An 18,730-nucleotide genomic window follows, 5' to 3' on the forward strand; every position below is an offset into this window, starting at 1 on the left:
GCCCATCCTCCCTTATTAACATCATAAAGGCAGGATTTATAACATACAGAAAAATCACACAATTCCGGGAATCACGGCCCAGCCAAATTGATACACATATTTTGGGGGGACATAATTCAATCCATGACACCTCTGGAACACAGTTTGACATACTTGGGGTTGCCATGAGTCAGAATTAACCCGAGAGAAGCTTGTAGGAGGCTCTAGGTGACACAAATGGTAAGCACTCAGCTGCTAACCAAAAGGTTGGTGGCTCAAATCCACCCAGAAGTATCTCAGAGGAAAGGCCTGGCGATCTGCTTCCTTCCAAAAGGTCACAGCCTTGAAAACCCTATGGAGCACAGTTGTACTCTGCAACACATGGGGTCGCCATGAGTTCCAATTAACTCACAGCAACTGGTTTGGTTTGGTTTTTAAGGAGGAGTAGGGAATACCAAAGGAGCCTTGGTAGCACAGTGGTTTAAGTGCTTGACCACTAACCAAAAGGTCGGTGGTTCGAATCCACCACCCACTTCACAGGAGAAAGATGTGGCAGTCTACTTCCATGAAGATTATAGCCTCAGAAACCCTATGGGGCAGTTCTGCTCTATTCTATAGGGTTGCTATGAGTCAGAATCAACTCAACGGGCAGCGAGTTTGGAGGGATACCACATTGGGGGAGATTAAGATCAGTCTTGCTCCTGCAAGTGCCCTGGAAGAATCTTCAGATGAAGCCCTACGTGTGAAGCACTGTCTTGTGCGGTGTGGGCTGGCCTTGGTTTTGTTCACTATTGTCAACTTTGTGCAGAGGCTGTTTATGCATCGGTTATAACTGATACAGGAAACATGAGCAGCTGAACCTTTTCCTGTTCCTTTGTTTCCTACCCAGGTGGGAAGTAATGACTTGACCCTTGTGAACCTTCACCTGGCAGCCTTGACACTCCCAGGGGCTGAGAATCCAAGCAAGAATCACAGTGAGGGCCTCCGCCTGGCCAGCTTCGCACAGACCCTGCAGGAGACCCTGAAAGGTAGGAATGGCCTTCCTCACGGCTTGGCCAGCAGGGAGGGAGGTTTCTCTCCCTGCCATCTCCTGTCTCTCAGCATCTGCAGCCACATGTACAGAGGAGATAGACCCCTGCCTCTTGTGGAGCCCGCCACCCCCTGCAGTGTGGTCTTGTCTCTGTGGGCCTGACATATGCGTTCCAGGGTGGCTCTTCAGCCTCTTTAATGGGAAGGATTAGGGGGGAAACATAAGTGGTGAAACGCTCCCCCGTGACAACTTCTCCTGGGTGCACCTGTCTCAGGTATACCACCCTGACAGTGCTACCTGGAGACTCAGACTCTTCAAGACAAAGAGAGCTAGAGAGTGACGAGGAGAGACATTAAATTCCTGATGAGTAGCGACTTGAGTTTTTCTCCCTAGTGGGATACAGATTGCACAGAAGGAGCCCGGAGTCTGTCAGAAAAGTTGGATTTTCCTCTCAGCTCCTTTGCCAGCCGTGGGACCTCAGGCAGGTCACCGAGCCACTTCCAGCCCCATCTGTAAACTGATGACTCTAACTCACAGGACTAGCCAGAGCTTTCAGTCAGATGTATCTGTGGAAGTACCCGGCACGTGGAGGGGGCTCAGCGCGCCTGAACTGACTCTAAAAATGCCAGAAGAATCAAGAGAGCATTGAAAAGAGCAGGACTTGAGAGGAAAGGAGGGCTCTTCGCTTTGTAGGTCCTGCCCTGATGAACAGAGCAGGCTTTCTGTGCTTGATTTACTTGTTACCCAAAGGGAAGAGTTGACCGGGCTGTCAGGACTAGGACGTTTGCAATTTGGCTTGATTTTTCCAAGCACCAGCCTCTTCTAATTGAGTGTTTACAGCCGGAGGCCTGGAATTCTCTTCTATACTCTTAAGTCTTGACCAGTATCCATTGCGCCACCAAAGCTCCTTCTCTAGCTTCTTAAGGCTTCTCTTGTTCAATTGGCCCTGTGCAGTGGATGATTCGTGAAGATTCAGCTACAAAAATATTTTAGTCAAAGAACAAACTTACATTTTTGAGCCAGGAATGTGACCAGCGTTCATCTTAAGTTAAGAGTCCTTCTCCCTGGTTGGCACAGACTTTTTGCACTCAGCTACGTACTGAAAGGTTGACAATTCAAATCCACCCATCGGCATCATGGAAGAACAGCCTGGCGATCTGCCTCCGCAAAGCTTACAGCCCAGAAAACCCTATGGGGTGCAGCTCTACCCGGAAACACGTGAGGTCGCCATGAGTTGGGATTAACTCGACGGCAACGGATTTGGTTTCAGGTGTAGTGGTCTAAAAAGTCAGAAAAGGGTAATGTTCCACCCAGGCAGGGGAAATTGTTCACCCACAGCCAGTCTCTAGGATGGTTTTATAGCATTTAGAATCTATGGACGTTTCTGTCGTTCTTGATCCCAAGCTTTTCCTTTGCTTTTCATGGAAGCACAAAGGAAAGAAGCCTGTTGCTAATTCTCAGAGAGCCTCAGGCAGTCAGTGACTGGCTTTGCTGATATCTAGGGAGTGGTCAGGCTTCTGCCACACAGCCTGGGCAGGTTGTTGTCCCAAGTTGCCAAGGGGCTATCAATCCACAGCTTGACCTGGCCCTGGCAGTGCCCAGGTGTTCTCTGTGTCCCCCTGCCTGTAACTAATATGCAATTAATTGTTAACTGATGATACTGTGAGCTCAAGGTTTCAGGATGTGTTCCGGTAGCCCAAGGTGCAGCCCAGGTAAATAATATTAACAGAGGTTGTTCAGCTCAGACAAAGCTTAGCCTTCATTCCATAGGCTTCCCTCCAAGCAAACAGAACTGACTTGATTAGCAAACTGTGGGCCTCCCTGCCTTGCCCGGAAGTGCGTGCAGGCTGACCTCAGCGGAGAGTGTGTCAGTCCCCTGGTGGAATTTTCTTCTTTCAGACCCCCCTGCAGCTTGAGGAGAGGGTCTTGCTCTGAGAACTCAGGAAGAGTAAAGCACAGGGCGTAGTGCTGCTTACATCTGGATAGATAATCCCTCAGTGAGGACCAGTCCCTGCTGGTGTCACTGGCACTTTATAGGAATGCTGAGGAAATCAGTCCCGGGCATTCTCCTCTCACTTCTGTGAACCAAGGGAATGAGAAAGGAGCCTACCCAGACTGATGGCTTCTGGGAGGCAACTCCAGGCCTCTGCCATACCCTGGGACCCTCAGAGGCAAAAGTGGCCCCAGAATCATCACAGCCGCCGATTTCACCAAAAGATGAGTCTCAGGGACTCTGGATGCTCCCACTGATAGAGAACTGTTGTGTTCATTTGTAAAGTTTCGTAGAGCTGGGTTTATGGACGCTCAGCACCAGCATTTCTCCTGGTTTTAGAGCTGACTTTTTCGGCCTGAGCTCTTTTCAGGTCTGCATCCCAATAAACACCTTCTTCTTTATATGGGAGCCTCTGCCTCGGGCTTTAAAACCTTTAGCTATCCAACACCAGTTGCACCCTTGTTCTGAGGTATTTCTCCTGCCTATTTTATTCACTTATTCAGCATGTGTTTATCAAGCTTCTGCCACTTGGCAGGCGCTCTTCTAGGCACTTGGAATACTTACTGCTAGGAACAGCAGCCCATGTCTGTGTGTCGCCTCCAATCCAGCTCTTTGTTAAGAGCCCTGGATTAGAGAGACGCCTGGGTGGCTTTGGACAAGGCCTCCAAGCTCTGAGAGCCTCAGCTTCTTACCTGCACAGCGGAGGTGGTGATAGCACCTGCCCACGGAGTTGCAGCAGCTCAGTAGTGCGCTGTGGAGGAAGGACTCAGAACAGCGAGGCTCGGGGGATGGTCGTTAGTGGTGGCCAGGTATGAGTGTGATCGTTAGTATTATCCTCAAGTATTTCCTGTTGGAAGTTGGGGTTCGTTTCTCAAGAAGCTCAGGCTTACCCTGACTTGAGTGCCAAGGTTGTTACGACATAGAGTGAGGTGTACAAGTACACTTCTGGTGGCCACACAGCCAAACTGCAGGAAACGCCTTCCATCCCATTGCTTTTTGTCCCTCACTTCGCCCTGGAGGAGGGCATCATCTGGCATACATGAGTGCCCTCTGGTGGTAGCTTTTGTCATTTCACTGTAGATATTATCCCAGAGCCTTGGTGGCACAGTGATGAAGAGTTCAGCTGTTAACCAAAAGATCAGCAGTTCAAATCTACCAGCCACTCCTTGGAAACCCTATGGGGCAGTTCTACTCTGTCCTATAGGCTCCCTATGAGTCAGAATCGACTCAACGGCAGGCAACGGGTTTGATTTTTAGCAGCCATTATTCCATCAGGAGCCCTGGTAGTTCAGTGGTTAAAGGGCTCGGCTGCTGACCAAAAGATTGCGGTTTGAACCCACCAGCTGCTTCACAGGAGAAAGGTGTGGCAGTCTGCTTCTATAAAGGTTTAGAGCCTTGGAAACCCTATGGGGCAGCTCTGTAGGATCACTATGAGTTGGAATTGATTTAACAGCCCACAACAACAACAAGCCATTATTCCACTTACCGGTTTGTCATACTGTGGTGATGTGCATGTTGCTGTGATGCTGGAAGCTATGCCACTGATATTTCAAATACTAGCACTGGAGCACTGGTGGTCCCGGTGGTTAAGTGCTACAAACTCTGGTGGTATAGTGGTAAAGAGCTATGGCTGCTAACCAAAAAGTTGGCAGTTCGAATCCACCAGGCGATCCTTGGAAACCACATGGGGCAGTTCTACTCTGTCCTATAGGGTCACTATGAGTCAGAATCAACTAGGTGGCAATGGGTTTGGTTTGGCTTTTAGCAGGGACACCAGTGGTGGGCAGGTTTCAGCACAGCCTCCACACTAAGACTAGGAAGAAAGGCCTGGAAATCTATTTCCAAAAATTAGCCCAGTGCAAAGCCTATGGATTACACCAGAATATTGTCTGATATAATGCTGGAAGATGAGCCCCTAGGTTGGAATGCACTTAAAATACACAGTGGCCGCAGCAGTGGACTTAAGCCATGCCAACAGTCATGAAGATGGTGCAGGACCAGGCAGTGTCTCATTCTGTTGTACATGGGGTCACCATGAGTCAGGGGCCAACTCAATAGCAGCTAATAGCAACAGCAGCAGCCATTGTTACTGAACCGTATTTGTGACACGGAAAAAGATTTCCGAGTGTGTCAGATACATTTGGTCCTATTTTAGGACTGTTTTCCTTAATGCCTCACTTGCAAGATGTGACAGAAACGCCATTCCCTGTGGTGACATGACTACCCTGAAGTGAACCTCACAGTGAGATGCATCAGGCAGGGTCCATTGGAATTCAGCAGAACCTAGCTGGGGCCCATCTTTTTTTCAGATTTTCTACTTGCTTTGCTTGGAAAATTCTTATTTTGTAATTACCCCAATTACTAGTGTGAACAGACCATGGGGGGAATGTTTAAAATACTTCAAAGAGAAAACCTGTCCACATTGGCCCTGAAATCACCTTGTAGACCTCATTTATACACAGACAATTAACCTCGCTGGGTCCCTGGTGGCACAGTGGTTAAGCGTTTGGCTGCTAACCGAAAGGTCAGCAGTTCAAATCCACCACTCGCTCCTTGGAAACCCTATGGGGCAGTTCTGCTCTGTCCTATCGGGTTACTATGAGTGGGAATCAACTCAATGTCAGCAAGTTTGGGTTTGGTTTTTTTTTGGTGGGGGCGGGGGTTGTCTCTTGGGTAAACTTATTAATCTGGTTCAAGGAACTTGAAAGGAAGGGGCCTGAATATGACGTGAAATACTTAACACCAGGCACCTGCAACAGCTCATCTAGTCCTTACAACAATGTGTGAAAATTGATTTTTCTCCCCATTTTACAGACAAAAATGTTCCCCCAAGGTCACAGAGCTGGTGAGTACAAAGCCAGGATTCCATACCCAGAGTCATCAAGCTGCTTTCTTTTAGAACAGGGGCCAAGAGCCCGTTTTGTCTTGGTTTTAATGAGGCACTATGACTGCTCTGGATGTCAGAAGAGGGTCTGAAACTTGCTCTTGAATGTAGAGCAGTTAATAAGAAAGGAAGAAATGAAGTAAAATTGCTGAACAGAAGATTTCAAAGGGCAGCTGGAGAAGACAAAGTAAAGTATTATAATAACATGTGCAAAGACCTGGGGCTAGAAAACAAAAGGGAAGAACACACTTGGCATTTCTTAAGCTGAAAGAACTAAAGAAAAAATTCAAGCTTCAAGTCGCGATATTCTATGGGTAAAATATTGAATAATGCAGGAAGCATCAAAAGAAGACGGAAGGAATACACAGAGCCACGTGGACGTTCAGCCATTTCAGGAGGTAGCATATGATCAAGAACTGATGGTACTGAAGGAAGAAGTCCAAGCTGCACTGAAGGCATCGGCAAAAAACAAGGCTCCAGGAATTGACAGAATATCAATTGAGATGTTTCAACAAACAGATGTACTACTGGACATGCTCACTTGTCTGTGTCAAGAAATTTGGAGGACAGCTACCTGGCCTACTAACTGAAAGAGATCCATATTTGTATCCATCCCAAAGAAAGGTTATCCACCAGAAATGATCAGACAATATCATTAATGTTACAAGTAAAATTTTGCTGAAGATCATCCAAAAGTTACTGCAGCAGTACGTCAACAGGGAACTGCCAGAAATTCAAGCCAAGTTCAGAAGAGGACGTGGAACCAGGGATATCATTGTTGCTGTCAGGTAGATCTTGGCTGAAAGCAGAGAACATCAGAGAGATGTTTATCTGTGTTTTATTGGTTATGCAGAGGCATTCAACTGTGTGGATCATAACAAATTACGGATAACATTGTGGAGAATGGGAATTCCAGAACATTTAATTGTGCTCGTGAGGAACCTGCACAGAGACCAAGAGGTAGGTAATCGTTTGAACAGAACAAACCACTGAGTGGTTTGAAATCAGGAAAGTGTGCGTCAAGATTGTATCCTTTCACTATATTTATTCAATCTGTATGCTGTGCAAATAATCGGAGAAGCTGGACTATATGGAGAAGAACTCAGCATCAGGATTGGTGGAAGACTAACTTGCGATATGCAGATGACAACCTTGCTTGCTGGAAGTGAAGAGGACTTGAAGCACTTACTGATGAAAATCAAAGACTACAGCTTCAGTATGGATTACACTGCAACATAAAGAAAACGTGGACAACTGGACCACAACTGGACCAATAAACAACATCATGATAAATGAAGAAAACAACAAAGTTGTCAACGATTTCATTTTACTTGGATCCCAAGTCTACGCTGATGGAAGAAGCAGTCAAGAAATCAAAGGACGAATTGCATCGGGCATATCTGCTGCAAAAGACCTCTTTAAAGTGTTCAAAAGCATAGATATCACTTTGAGGACTAACGTGCACCTGACCCGAGCAGTGGTATTTTTAACTGCCTTACATGCATGCAAGAGCTGGACAACGAATACAGAAGACTGAAGAAGAATCGATGCCTTTGAATTGTGGTATTGACAAAGAATATTGAATATACCATGGACTGCCAGAAAAACAAATCTGTCATGGAAGAAGTACATCCAGAATGCTCCTTAGAAGTGAGGATGGCAAAATGTTGTCTCACATTCTTTGGACATGTTATCAGGAGGGACCAGTCCCTGCAGAAGGACATCGTGCTTGTTAAAGTCGAGAATGAAAAAGAGGAAGATCCGCAAGGAAATGGATTGACACAGTGGCTACAACAGTGGGCTCAAACACAGCAGTGATGGTGAGGAGGCCGCAGGACCAGGCAGTGTTTCCTCTGATGAGTCAGAACCAACGCGACAGTACCTACCAACGTGACTGCTCTTCCTTCGACTCATGGCGACTCCATGTGGATCAGAGTAAAACTGTGCTCCGGAGGATTTCCGGTGACTGATTTTTTCAGAAGTAGATCACCAGGCCTTTCTTCTCAGACTCCTCTGGTGCAGCCTTTGGTTTAGCAGCGAAGCACGTTAACCACCTGCCCCACTCAGGGTTCCGTTCTTCCTCCTAGCTGATTTAAATCAATAAGGTGAAATGAGGTGTAAATAGTGGAGGAAAAGGAGTCAAGACAGTCACTGCTTTTAGGGAATATGATTGTCAGTTTAACAATCTTAATAGTTATTTTAAAAACTGCTAGTCCTAGTAAGAGAATTAAGAAAACTGTTACAGAATAAAATACAAAATTAGAACATTTTGTATATATTAGCAAAAAAAAACGGTTGCTGTCGAGTCAACCCCAAATCGTGGTGGCCGCATGTGCATAGGATAGAACTGTGCTTCCTGGGGTTTTTGAGGGCTAATTTTTTTTAAGTAGATTGCCAGGCCTTTCTTCTGAGATGCCTCTGAAAAGACTTGCACTTTCAACCTTTTGATTAGCAGCTGAGTGCATTAACTCTTTGCGCCACCCAGGGATTCCATATCAGCAATAACCAGTTGGAAAATATAACAGGAGAAAGCAAAGATCCCATCCATAATAAAAAATCAAAACATAGAATACTTAGAAATATGGCAGTGAAATGAAGAAAACTTTACAGAAGAACATTAAAAAAAAAAAAAAAAACGATGACTAAATGGAGGAGCATAGCTTGATCTTGGACGAGAAGACTTCACTCTTCAAGATAATCCACCCGTACAAAATCTGTGTGTAGGTTTCCTGCAGTGGGTTTCAAACTGAGCTCTGTGTTACCCTTGCTGCGGGTCCCAGCCCTGGCTGCCCATTGGGACCACCTGAGATCACCAGGCCCACTTGAGGCTGATTAAATCAGAATCTTTGAGGGTGGGGCCCCAATTAATATTTTTTTGAAGCTCCCCAGTACCCTAAGGGTTCTTGAGCGCCCTCACCCACACCCTCTGCCACCGCTTCAATCAGCAATTCTACTTTTACCCCCTCCATTTTTGGATTTCATTGTGTAAGTCCCATTTGAAAAAGAAAAGAAAAAAAATGTTTGAAAACTGCTGAATTGAACCAGATCCATCTCTAGAATATATTGACCAGTGAGAGGTAGAGGCTGCTATGTAAAGTTACTATCGTTTGTGTGAAAATAACTATGCTTGCTTGCACATACTGTGTAGAACTGTCTAGAAGGAGACACAGGAACAGGTAACGGCCTCCTCTGGCCAGCTGGGAGATACCCCAAAAACCCATTGCTGTCGAGCCAATTCTGACTCATAGTGACCCTATAGGACAGAGTAGAACTGCCCCATGGGGTTTCCAAAGAGCGCCTGGCGAATTCAAACTGCTGACCTTTTGGTTAGTAGCTGTAGCTCTCAACCACTACACCACCAGGGTTTCCAGCCGGGGATAGGGATGTTAAATAAAGTTAATACAAATTTATTTATTTTTTTAATTCACAATCAAAAATATGTAAATATTTTTAATGAATATGTAATAAAGCATTATGGCACTGGCTCAAGAATAAACAGATGATTAGATAAGGCTTAGAAACAGATACAGCATACATAAAATGTAAAAAATGAGAGATGTTGGCTTAACAATTCAGTTGAGAAAGAAAAGGACTTTTCAAGAAATGCTACTGGCATAAGTGGTTAATGTCTGTGGGGAAAATAAAACTAGATTTATTTCTTACCTTAGTGCTAAAGACCAGGTATATTAAAGAGTCAAATGCAAGAAGTGAAATCATAAAAATAAATGGAATATTTGTTTAATTTGGGAGGCACCTGTAGGAAAATTTTGGTAGATTGCATACATTAAAAATATTTCAAACTTCTGTGTGCTTTAAAAGGCAAATGACAAACTAGAAAACACATTTCCTATAGATGATAAAGAGTCAATATTCCTAATATATAGAGTTTATACAAATGATAAATAAAACATTAGTACCCTCTAAAAGAATAGGCACAGAACATGCAATTCACAGTTCACAGTAGGAAAAAAACAGCTAGTGAACATATAAAAAATGTAATCAAAGGAACCCAAATAGAAAGAAGTCACCGTCTTCATGCATCACATTAATCTTTTAATGATAATACTCGGTGTTGATGCAGAAAGGAGTACTTCCCTACACTGCCGGAGAGAGCTGAAGTTGGAGCAGCCTTTGGAAAGTAGATGGGCAATATATATCAAGAACATTAACAATGGCCACCCTTGTAAATTGGGACTCTATATGAAGGACATAAAGAAAACAGAACACAAAGCATGGCTTGACAAGAGTAAACAATGCCACTAAAAAGCACACAAGAGAAAAAGAATATGACATATAATTGACAACAATAACCAAAAAATGTGTGTATGTCCACATACGTATGTGTATAGGTAGGTATAGGTGCATACATATGTATGCGTAGATAGAAGTATATGTGCGTGTACATACATACAGATGTGTGTGTGTGCATGCATATATATTCATGGAAGACACCATTGCATATACTTCTCGGACATAATCAAACCCCTTATGAGAATAGTTTCCTGGTTTGAAGGCTTAGGACCTTAGTCTCATGGGATGGCTCAGTCAGTTTGCATAATATAGTTCACAAAGTTCATGTTCTGCATCCTAGCGAGGTGGGTAGCTTCCAGGGTCTTAAAGACTTGCGATCATCCATCTAAGATACAACCATTGGTCTCTACTCATCTGGAGCAAAAGAGAAGGAAGGAAACAAAATCTCAGAGAAGAAACTCGTCTACAGGGCGGATAGCCATGGCCTCATCTACCCTGAGACCAGAAGAACTAGATGGAGCCCGGCTACTACTACTGACCATTCTGATCACCGCCACAGTAGATGGACCCTGATAGAACAGGAGAAAAATGCAGAACAGAACTCAGATTATTAAAAAGTTCAGACTTAGTGGACCAATTAAGACTAGAGGACTCCCTGTGAGTATTGCCCTGTGAGAAAAAAAAATTTTTTATTTTTTTTTTTTTTACCCTGAGATACTCTTTAAACCTTCAACCGAAACTATCCCCTAAGGTCACTGTTGTTGTTAGGTGCCATCGAGTTGGTTCCGAATCATAGCGACCCTGTGCACAACAGAACGAAACACTGCCCAGTCCTGTGCCATCCTTAGAATCATTGTTATGCTTGAGCTCATTCTTGCAGCCGCTGTGTCAATCTACCTCGCTGAGGGTCTTCCTCTTTTCCACTGACCCTGTACTTTGCCAAGCATGATGTCCTTCTCCAGGGACAGATCCCTGCTGACAACATGTCCAAAGTATGTAAGGAGCAGTCTCTCCATCCTTGCTTCTGAGGAGTGTTCTGGTTCTACTTCTTCTAAGACAGATTTGTTTGTTCTTTTGGCAATCCATGGTATGTTCAATATTCTTCGCCAACACCACAATTCAAAGGTGTCAATTCTTCTTCATTCTTCCTTATTCATTGTCCAGCTTTCACATGCATATGATGCGATTGAAAGTACCACGGCTTGGGTCAGGCGCACCTTAGTCTTCAGGGTGACATCTTTGTTCTTCAACACTTTGAAGAGGTCCTTTGCAGTAGATTTACCCAATCCAATGCGTCTTTTGATTTCTTGACTGCTGCTTCCATGGCTGTTGATTGTGGATCCAAGTAAAATGAAATCCTTGACAACTTCAGTCTTTTCTCCATTTATCATGATGTTGCTCATTGGTCCAGTTGTGAGGATTTTTGTTTTCTTTATGTTGAGGTGCAATCCATACTGAAGGCTATGGTCTTTGATCTTCATTAGTAAGTGCTTTAAGTCCTCTTCACTTTCAGCAAGCAAGGTTGTATCATCTGCATAACGCAGGTTGTTAATGAGTCTTCTGATCCTGATGACCCATTCTTCTTCATACAGTCCAGGTTCTCAGATTATTTGCTCAGCATACAGATTGAATAGGTATGGTGAAAGAATACAACCCTGATGCACACCTTTCCTGACTTTAAACCAGTCAGTATCCCCTTGTTCTGTCCGAACAACTGCCTCTTGATCTGTGTAAAGGTTCCTCATGAGCACAGTTAAGTGTTCTGGAATTCCCATTCTTCACAATGTTATCCATAATTTGTTATGATCCACACAGTCAAATGCCTTTGCATAATCAATAAAACACAGGTAAACATCCTTCTGGTATTCTCTGCTTTTAGCCAGGGTCCATCTGACATCAGCAATGATACCCCTGGTTCCACATCTTCTTCTGACACAGGCCTGAATTTCTGGCAGTTCCCTGTCTATATACTGCTGCAGCCGTTTTTGAACGATCTTCAGCAAAATTTTGCTTGTGTGTGAAATTAATGATATTGTTCTATAATTTCCACATTCGGTTGGATCACCTTTCTTGGGAATAGGCATAAATATGAATCTCTCCCAGTCAGTTGGCCAGGAAGCTGTCTTCCATATTTCTTGGCATAGATGAGTGAGCACCTCCAGTGCTGCATCTGTTTGTTGAAACATCTCAATTGATTTTCCATCAATTCCTGGATCCTTGTTTTTCTCCAATGCCTTCAGAGCAGCTTGGACTTCTTCCTTCAATACCATCGGTTCCTGATCATATGTCACCTCTTAAAATGGTTGAACATCGACTAATTCTTTTTGGTATAATGACTCTCTGTATTCCTTCCATCTTCTTTTGATGCTTCCTGCGTCATTTAATATTTTCCCCCATAAGATCCTTCACTATTGCAACTCGAGGCTTGAATTTTTTCTTCAGTTCTTTCAGCATGAGAAATGCCGAGCATGTTCGTCCCTTTTGGTTTTCCATCTCCAGCTCTTTCCACATGTCATTGTAATACTTTACGTTGTCTTCTCGAGAGGCCCTTTGAAATCTTTTGTTCAGTTCTTTTACTTCATCCATTCTTCCTTTTGCTTTAGCTGCTCAATGTTCGAGAGGAAGTTTCAAAGTCTCCTCTAAGATCCATCTTGGTCTTTTCTTTCTTTCCTGTCTTTTTAATGACCTCTTGCTTTCTTCATGGATGATGTCCTTAATGTCATTCCACAACTTGTCTGGTCTTCAGTCACTAGTGTTCAATGCATCAAACCTGTTCTTCAGATGGTCTCTGAGTTCAGGTGGAATATACTTAAGGTCATATTTTGGCTCTCGTGGACTTACTCTGATTTTCTTCAGTTTCAGCTTGAGCTTGTATATGAGCAATTGATGGTCTGTTCCACAGTTGGCCCCTGGCCTTGTTCTGACTGATGATATTGAGTTTTTCCATCATCTCTTTCCACAGATGTAGTCAATTTGATTTCCTTGTGTTCCATCTGGCAAGGTCCATGTGTATAGTCGCCATTTATGTTGGTGAAAGAAGGTATTTGCAATGAAGAAGTCGTTGGTCTTGCAAAATTCTATCATTCTATCTCTGGCACTGTTTCTATCACCAAGGCCAAATTTTCCAACTACTGATCCTTCTTCTTTGTTTCCAACTTTCATGTTCCAATCACCAGTAATTATCAATGCATCTTGTTTGCATGTTCAATTAATTTCAGACTGCAGCAGCTGATAAAAGTCTTCTATTCATCTTTGGCCCTAGTGGTTGGTGCGTAAATTTGAATAATAGTCATATTAACTGGTCTTCCTTGTAGGCGTATGGATATTATCCTGTCACTGACAACGTTGTACTTCAGGATAGACCTTGAAATGTTCTTTTTGACAGTGAATTCAACACCATTCCTCTTAAAGTTGTCATTCCTAGCATAGTAGACTATATGATTATCCAATTCAAAATGGCCAATACCAGTCCATTTGAGCTCACTAATGCCTAGGATATCGATGTTTATGCATTCCATTTCATTTTTGACGATTTCCAATTTTCCTAGATTCATACTTTGTATATTCCAGGTTCTGATTATTAATGGACGTTTGCAGCTGTTTCTTCTCATTTTGAGTCGTGCCACATCAGTAAATGAAGGTCCCAAAAGCTTAATTCCATCCACGTCATTAAGGTCGACTCTACTTTGAGGAGGCAGCTGTTCCCCAGTCATCTTTTGAGTGCCTTCCAACCTGGGGGGCTCATCCTCCAGCAGTATATCAGACAATGTTCTGCTGCTATTCATAAGGTTTTCACTGGCTAATGCTTTTCAGAAGTAGACTGCCGGGTCCTTCTTCCTAGTCTATCTTAGTCTGGAAGCTCAGCTGAAACCTGTCCTTCATGGGTGACCCTGCTGGTATCTGAATACCAGTAGCATAGCTTCCAGCATCACAGCAACATGCAAGCCCCGACAGTACAACAAACTGACACACACATGGGGGCCTAAGGTCACTGTTAGTGAAATAACAGATTGGCACACAAAATAAAGGATATTATCGATGAGTACGATACTCCATTAAAATACCGTCTATATATAGGGCTGCTATGAGTCAGAACTGACTCGATGGCAGTGGGCTTTTATGTCCGAGACCAAAGGGTCAACAGTTACTCTAAAGCAAAGATGAGAAGATAAGGGGCCAGGGAAATTAGATCACCAGAAATGGAGGAACCAGAACAGTTAAAGAGAAGGCTGACACATAGTGAAAAATGTAACTAATGTCACGGAATAATTTGTACAGGAATTGTCAAATGGGAATCTAATTTGTAAACTTTCACCAAAAACACAAAAAATATTATTTAAAAAGAAAGAAAGCAGGGGCACAGATTTTTGAATGAGATACTCCAGCATTATTTACAGAGGTGGGTATTGGAGACAACCTAAAAGACGGCCACCAACAGGACAACGGTGAAGTAGATTATGTCCATCGACGTAGTGGATGGATGCTATGGGCTTCTCATTGAATCCTGGGAAGACCTATCCTTCTCCTCGGGTCCACTGATCAGAATTTGAACCACAGGGAGATAGAACACACCTTCCATTCAAGGATTAGCTGCTGCTGACACCTCCAGCCTCATCTTTAACAACTCTCTTTATTGTACCTTATACCCAAAAGCACCTAACAACTCATAGCTCCCCCACCCCAAAACGAGGCAGTTTCATAATTCTCTGCCTTCACACAGGTTTCCCCTCTTCCTTGTTGACCTGAGAACTCATGTGCATCATCCAAGACAATCAGGCACCGTCTCCTCCAAGGAGCCTTCCCTGACCTCTCTTCCTCTGTGCCATCCTGTACTCTCTGCATATGTTTGCTTTTACACCTATGCTCCACTCTTGCCTGTCTTCCAGTCTGTCTCCCATTAGACTCTGAGCTCCTAGAGAGCAAGGCTTGTTTTATTCGTCTCTGAATCCGTTTGCACAGGTGGACCCTTAGCAAGTGTTCAATAAATGCTCATTAAGCTTTTGTTAAAGATCTGGGCAAGACCCTTAGACCTTTTTCTACTATGAGATTTGGAACTTACGAGCTTGAACTGATTTCTGCGTCACACCCCTCCTCACCCCCGTTACCAGATGTATTATTAAGTTACTCGTAAATTTTTAAGTTAGACTCTCCAGGGTTTTTTGCACAAGGAACTTGGGAGAATGAGAACTATTCCAGCAGTCCTAGCTCTGGGGAGTCAGATCAGATCATCGAGATGCCATTTAGATGGGGCTGTGGTCAGTGGTGGGCATTAATTCTCACCAGCTCTTAAATTCCTCTTCTTTCTTCCACTTGCAGGAGAAAAAGACGTGATTGTTTTAGGGGATTTTGGTCAAGGGCCAGATAGCAGTGACTATGATATCTTGAGGAAAGAAAGATTCTACCACCTGATCCCCACGCACACCTTCACCAACATCAGCACCAAGAGTCCTCAAGGCTCCAAGTCTCTGGACAACATCTGGATCAGTAAAAGCTTAAAGAAGGTTTTCACAGGTAAAGCCAAACCCACTGATTCCTTCTCCTGTTCAGAAACAGAGTTCGAAAAACCTGTCTGACCTGACAGCTCCAGATGATTGGTTTAAGCTGGAATCAGGAGTGATCTTTTCCCCCTTGTGGGCATTTATAAGGTTGTCATTCAGATCACTGTATAATTATCATTCAAACAGAGGGGATGTTGAAAATAATTGCAGAGCACTAGCTGACCTAGAACAGGTACAAACCAGATGTGTCCCAGGTGTGCTCACCTGGTTGTAGGCTAGCAGAGTCCTCATTCAGAGATGAGCTGATAACTTACCCTAATGTTAAGGACACGCAGTCTTTCAGCAGGCATTCATCAAGACCTGTTACCTGTCCAGTGCTGTGTTATGGAATGTGGTTTACCGACCCGCTGCCAGTACCCTGAGGAGCAGCAGGTGGAGGTAGCAGATGTGTCACATACCGTCATGATAGGACGGGAGAAATGCTTATGACTCTATGATGACCTGGATGTGCTGTGTCACCTCAGCACTGAAATGCAGTCACACTTTGCTCCCGAACTAGTGACCTATTAGACATTTTTTCAGGGAAAAGGTAGTCTGAAGTATAGACAAGTTTCTCAACTCTGGCTGGAAACTTTACAAAGCACCAATGGGTGTATATCATACTTCCATGAGAAGTTAAAAACAGAAGTACGGATACCTGGACCCCACCACAAGAAAGCTGTGTGCAGCCAGGGCTGAGGACCTCAGGACTAGGATTTCCAGTTCTGGCCTTGGCACCAGCTGCTTCTGCCTCTCTCTGGGCATTGGTTTCCCGTTGGACTCTGTCATGGGAGAATCCAAAGGGCAATTGCAGTGGGTCTCAGGGGGTATGACTTGATCATCAAACTAGGCAAGAGGTGATTTGAAGAAACGCAATGCTGCCCCGAGGAGAGGAGTCCAGCCCACAGCCTGTCCGGTTCCCAGGAGGGCACCCATGGAAATGAGTTGCTCTCACAGAGAGTGGAGAACCCAAGGTGGCAGGGCTGGAAGGAAAGCAGAAATCATTTCATCTGTCCTCTTCCAGTTAAGCTGTAGAAACTGAGGCCAGGGAGGAGGTGCCACCATCATAGAGCTGTGAGCCGGCTGGGCCAAACTTCAGACCAGCACCCAGGCCTCCCCTCCCTTCACCATCTCCCAGTAGATCTTACAGCAGCCTTGACATTGCTTATACTGAGGACCACAGCAATTGCTTTCTAATTGTTCTGTAATTTTCATAATTGTTATTTCATTGTTGTTCAAATACATCTCCTGTTTTATATATTTCTAAATCTTTATTTTGAAGTACCTGTACCTTCTCAGCCTGTATCTTCTCCTTATTATCTATTTTCTAGGAAGAATGTATTATCCCCACCGCCTCCCCTTAGCGTCTTTTGCTTTGCAATATAAGACTTTAACTTTGACCATCTTTATGAGACATCTGTCCCTGTGTCTAATGCTGAACTTGCTGGTCACATTAGAAGCAGGAGCCACAAATCACAAGGAGATCAACCATATGGGGATGCCATCTGAATGCGCGGAAGGCCAGGACTCAGGGTAGTTTTAGTGATTAAGTGGGTAAACCCTCATTTATCCAGAAAATCAAATTGACCAAGGCCTTCCATTTGCACAGGCAAGCCAGAGAACTGAGGGGTATCGTCAGGAACCTGGGCTTGCAGCAACGGGCCTTCCACTTGCCAGGTTGTGACCCTCCCTCATCCCCCTGACCTGATTTCTGGGTCTCTTGTCCCTCTCCTTCAGGTCACTGGGCCGTAGTGAGAGAAGGTCTCACAAACCCTTGGATTCCAGACAACTGGTCCTGGGGCGGAGTGGCTTCTGAACATTGCCCCGTGCTAGCCGAATTTTACACCGAAAAGGACTGGAACAAGAGGGAAGGCCCTCGGAATGGCAACGGGGTCACCTTGGAGCGAAGTGAAGCCAACATTAAGCATGAGCGATGATGACACCCAATCGATGTCTCACCCTCAGGCTTAGGGGGACACAGGAAAGGAGTCAGCCCTGCTGGGTGAGGACTGGGCCATGAGCCACACTGCCCTTCTGTCTGCCTTCTAAGAATGTCAGCACTTGGGCCTGACCTGCCTGCCTTCGTTGTGAATGTGTTAGGACCTTCATGGTGGGAGGGCTGTGAGGGGCACTTCCTGTGCCCGACGATGACATCAGAAGGCCAGTGGAGAACGGAAATGGCTTTCCTGTATGGATGGTGCCAACCTCAGCAGAATCACGCAGCTGTCTGCTGCTAACTGGGTTGTGACATTTTTCTCTCCCATCAGTGTTTCACCGAGAGAACAGTATAATGGAGGCTGAAGAGAAGCGAATGGGATGCTGAGACCTCTGAGGCCTGTTCGAGTACTGTCAGGAACACTCACCTCTGACCCCCAGTCTGTGAAGTTTGCACTGCACATAAAGCTTTTTAACTGTGATTGAGCACTCTCCTCAAATATTTTGAGTGGTGGTTTTTAGTTTTGCTTTGAAAAAATAAACAGAGATACACCTGCCTGTCTGCCTTAAGAGCTGGTGCTGGTCCCCTGCTCGGGCTCGCAGGCCCTCCTGACGCCTGTGGGTAGGACCAGGGGCTGACGCTGTCCTGCATGTGCACACCCCACCAGAGCCTGCACCTTGCAGGGGCCTTGAGACCCTGCATGAACTCCCTTTTTCTCCCACCAACTAGCCTGCGATCTTCATAAAGTGGGGAATAGAGGTGGGACTAGCCCGTCCTTCCTTCTCTGACCCTTTGCCAGGCCATCTTGTACCTTGCAGCACCATTTGTGCTTCTGGGCCACTGAGCTAGATTCCCTTCTGCTTGACGAGAATTGCATCAGAATGATACAATTTCTTCTCTCCACACGCACCCCAATTTTCAGTTAGATTCATAGCCCAGAGCCTCCTTTGGTTGATTCTGAGGAATACATGTTGACTCGGGATACACAAGGACACTAAGGCTGGGTAGACAAGGGAGGGTCCTTCTTCGTGGTAGGGGACAGTGAGGGGAGGGAGGAGGATACACATGCTAGCTGCCACTAGGCAGTTAATTAGAGTTGGATACATTATCATACCATCCC

The 18,730-nt window shown here is 44.8% G+C and overlaps 1 protein-coding gene across 3 annotated transcripts in view; it reads left to right on the forward strand.

Moving 5' to 3' along the window:
- The window catches only part of EEPD1 (endonuclease/exonuclease/phosphatase family domain containing 1), a 172,274-nt gene extending 154,113 nt beyond the window's left edge, over positions 1-18,161 (forward strand). For 2 of the 3 annotated variants that reach the window (XM_049893229.1, XM_049893231.1), the window contains 3 exons: positions 869-1,007; positions 15,454-15,648; positions 17,412-18,161. In XM_049893229.1, coding sequence (XP_049749186.1) covers positions 869-1,007; positions 15,454-15,648; positions 17,412-17,611 — 534 coding nt within the window. In that variant the 3' untranslated portion in view covers positions 17,612-18,161. The remainder of the gene's footprint in view (positions 1-868; positions 1,008-15,453; positions 15,649-17,411) is intronic. The other variant, XR_007518394.1, reaches the window with a different exon arrangement.
- The last annotated feature ends 569 nt before the right edge of the window (positions 18,162-18,730 follow it).

This window comes from Elephas maximus, chromosome 8 (genome assembly GCF_024166365.1).
Source record: "Elephas maximus indicus isolate mEleMax1 chromosome 8, mEleMax1 primary haplotype, whole genome shotgun sequence".
Classification (NCBI taxonomy): domain Eukaryota; kingdom Metazoa; phylum Chordata; class Mammalia; order Proboscidea; family Elephantidae; genus Elephas; species Elephas maximus.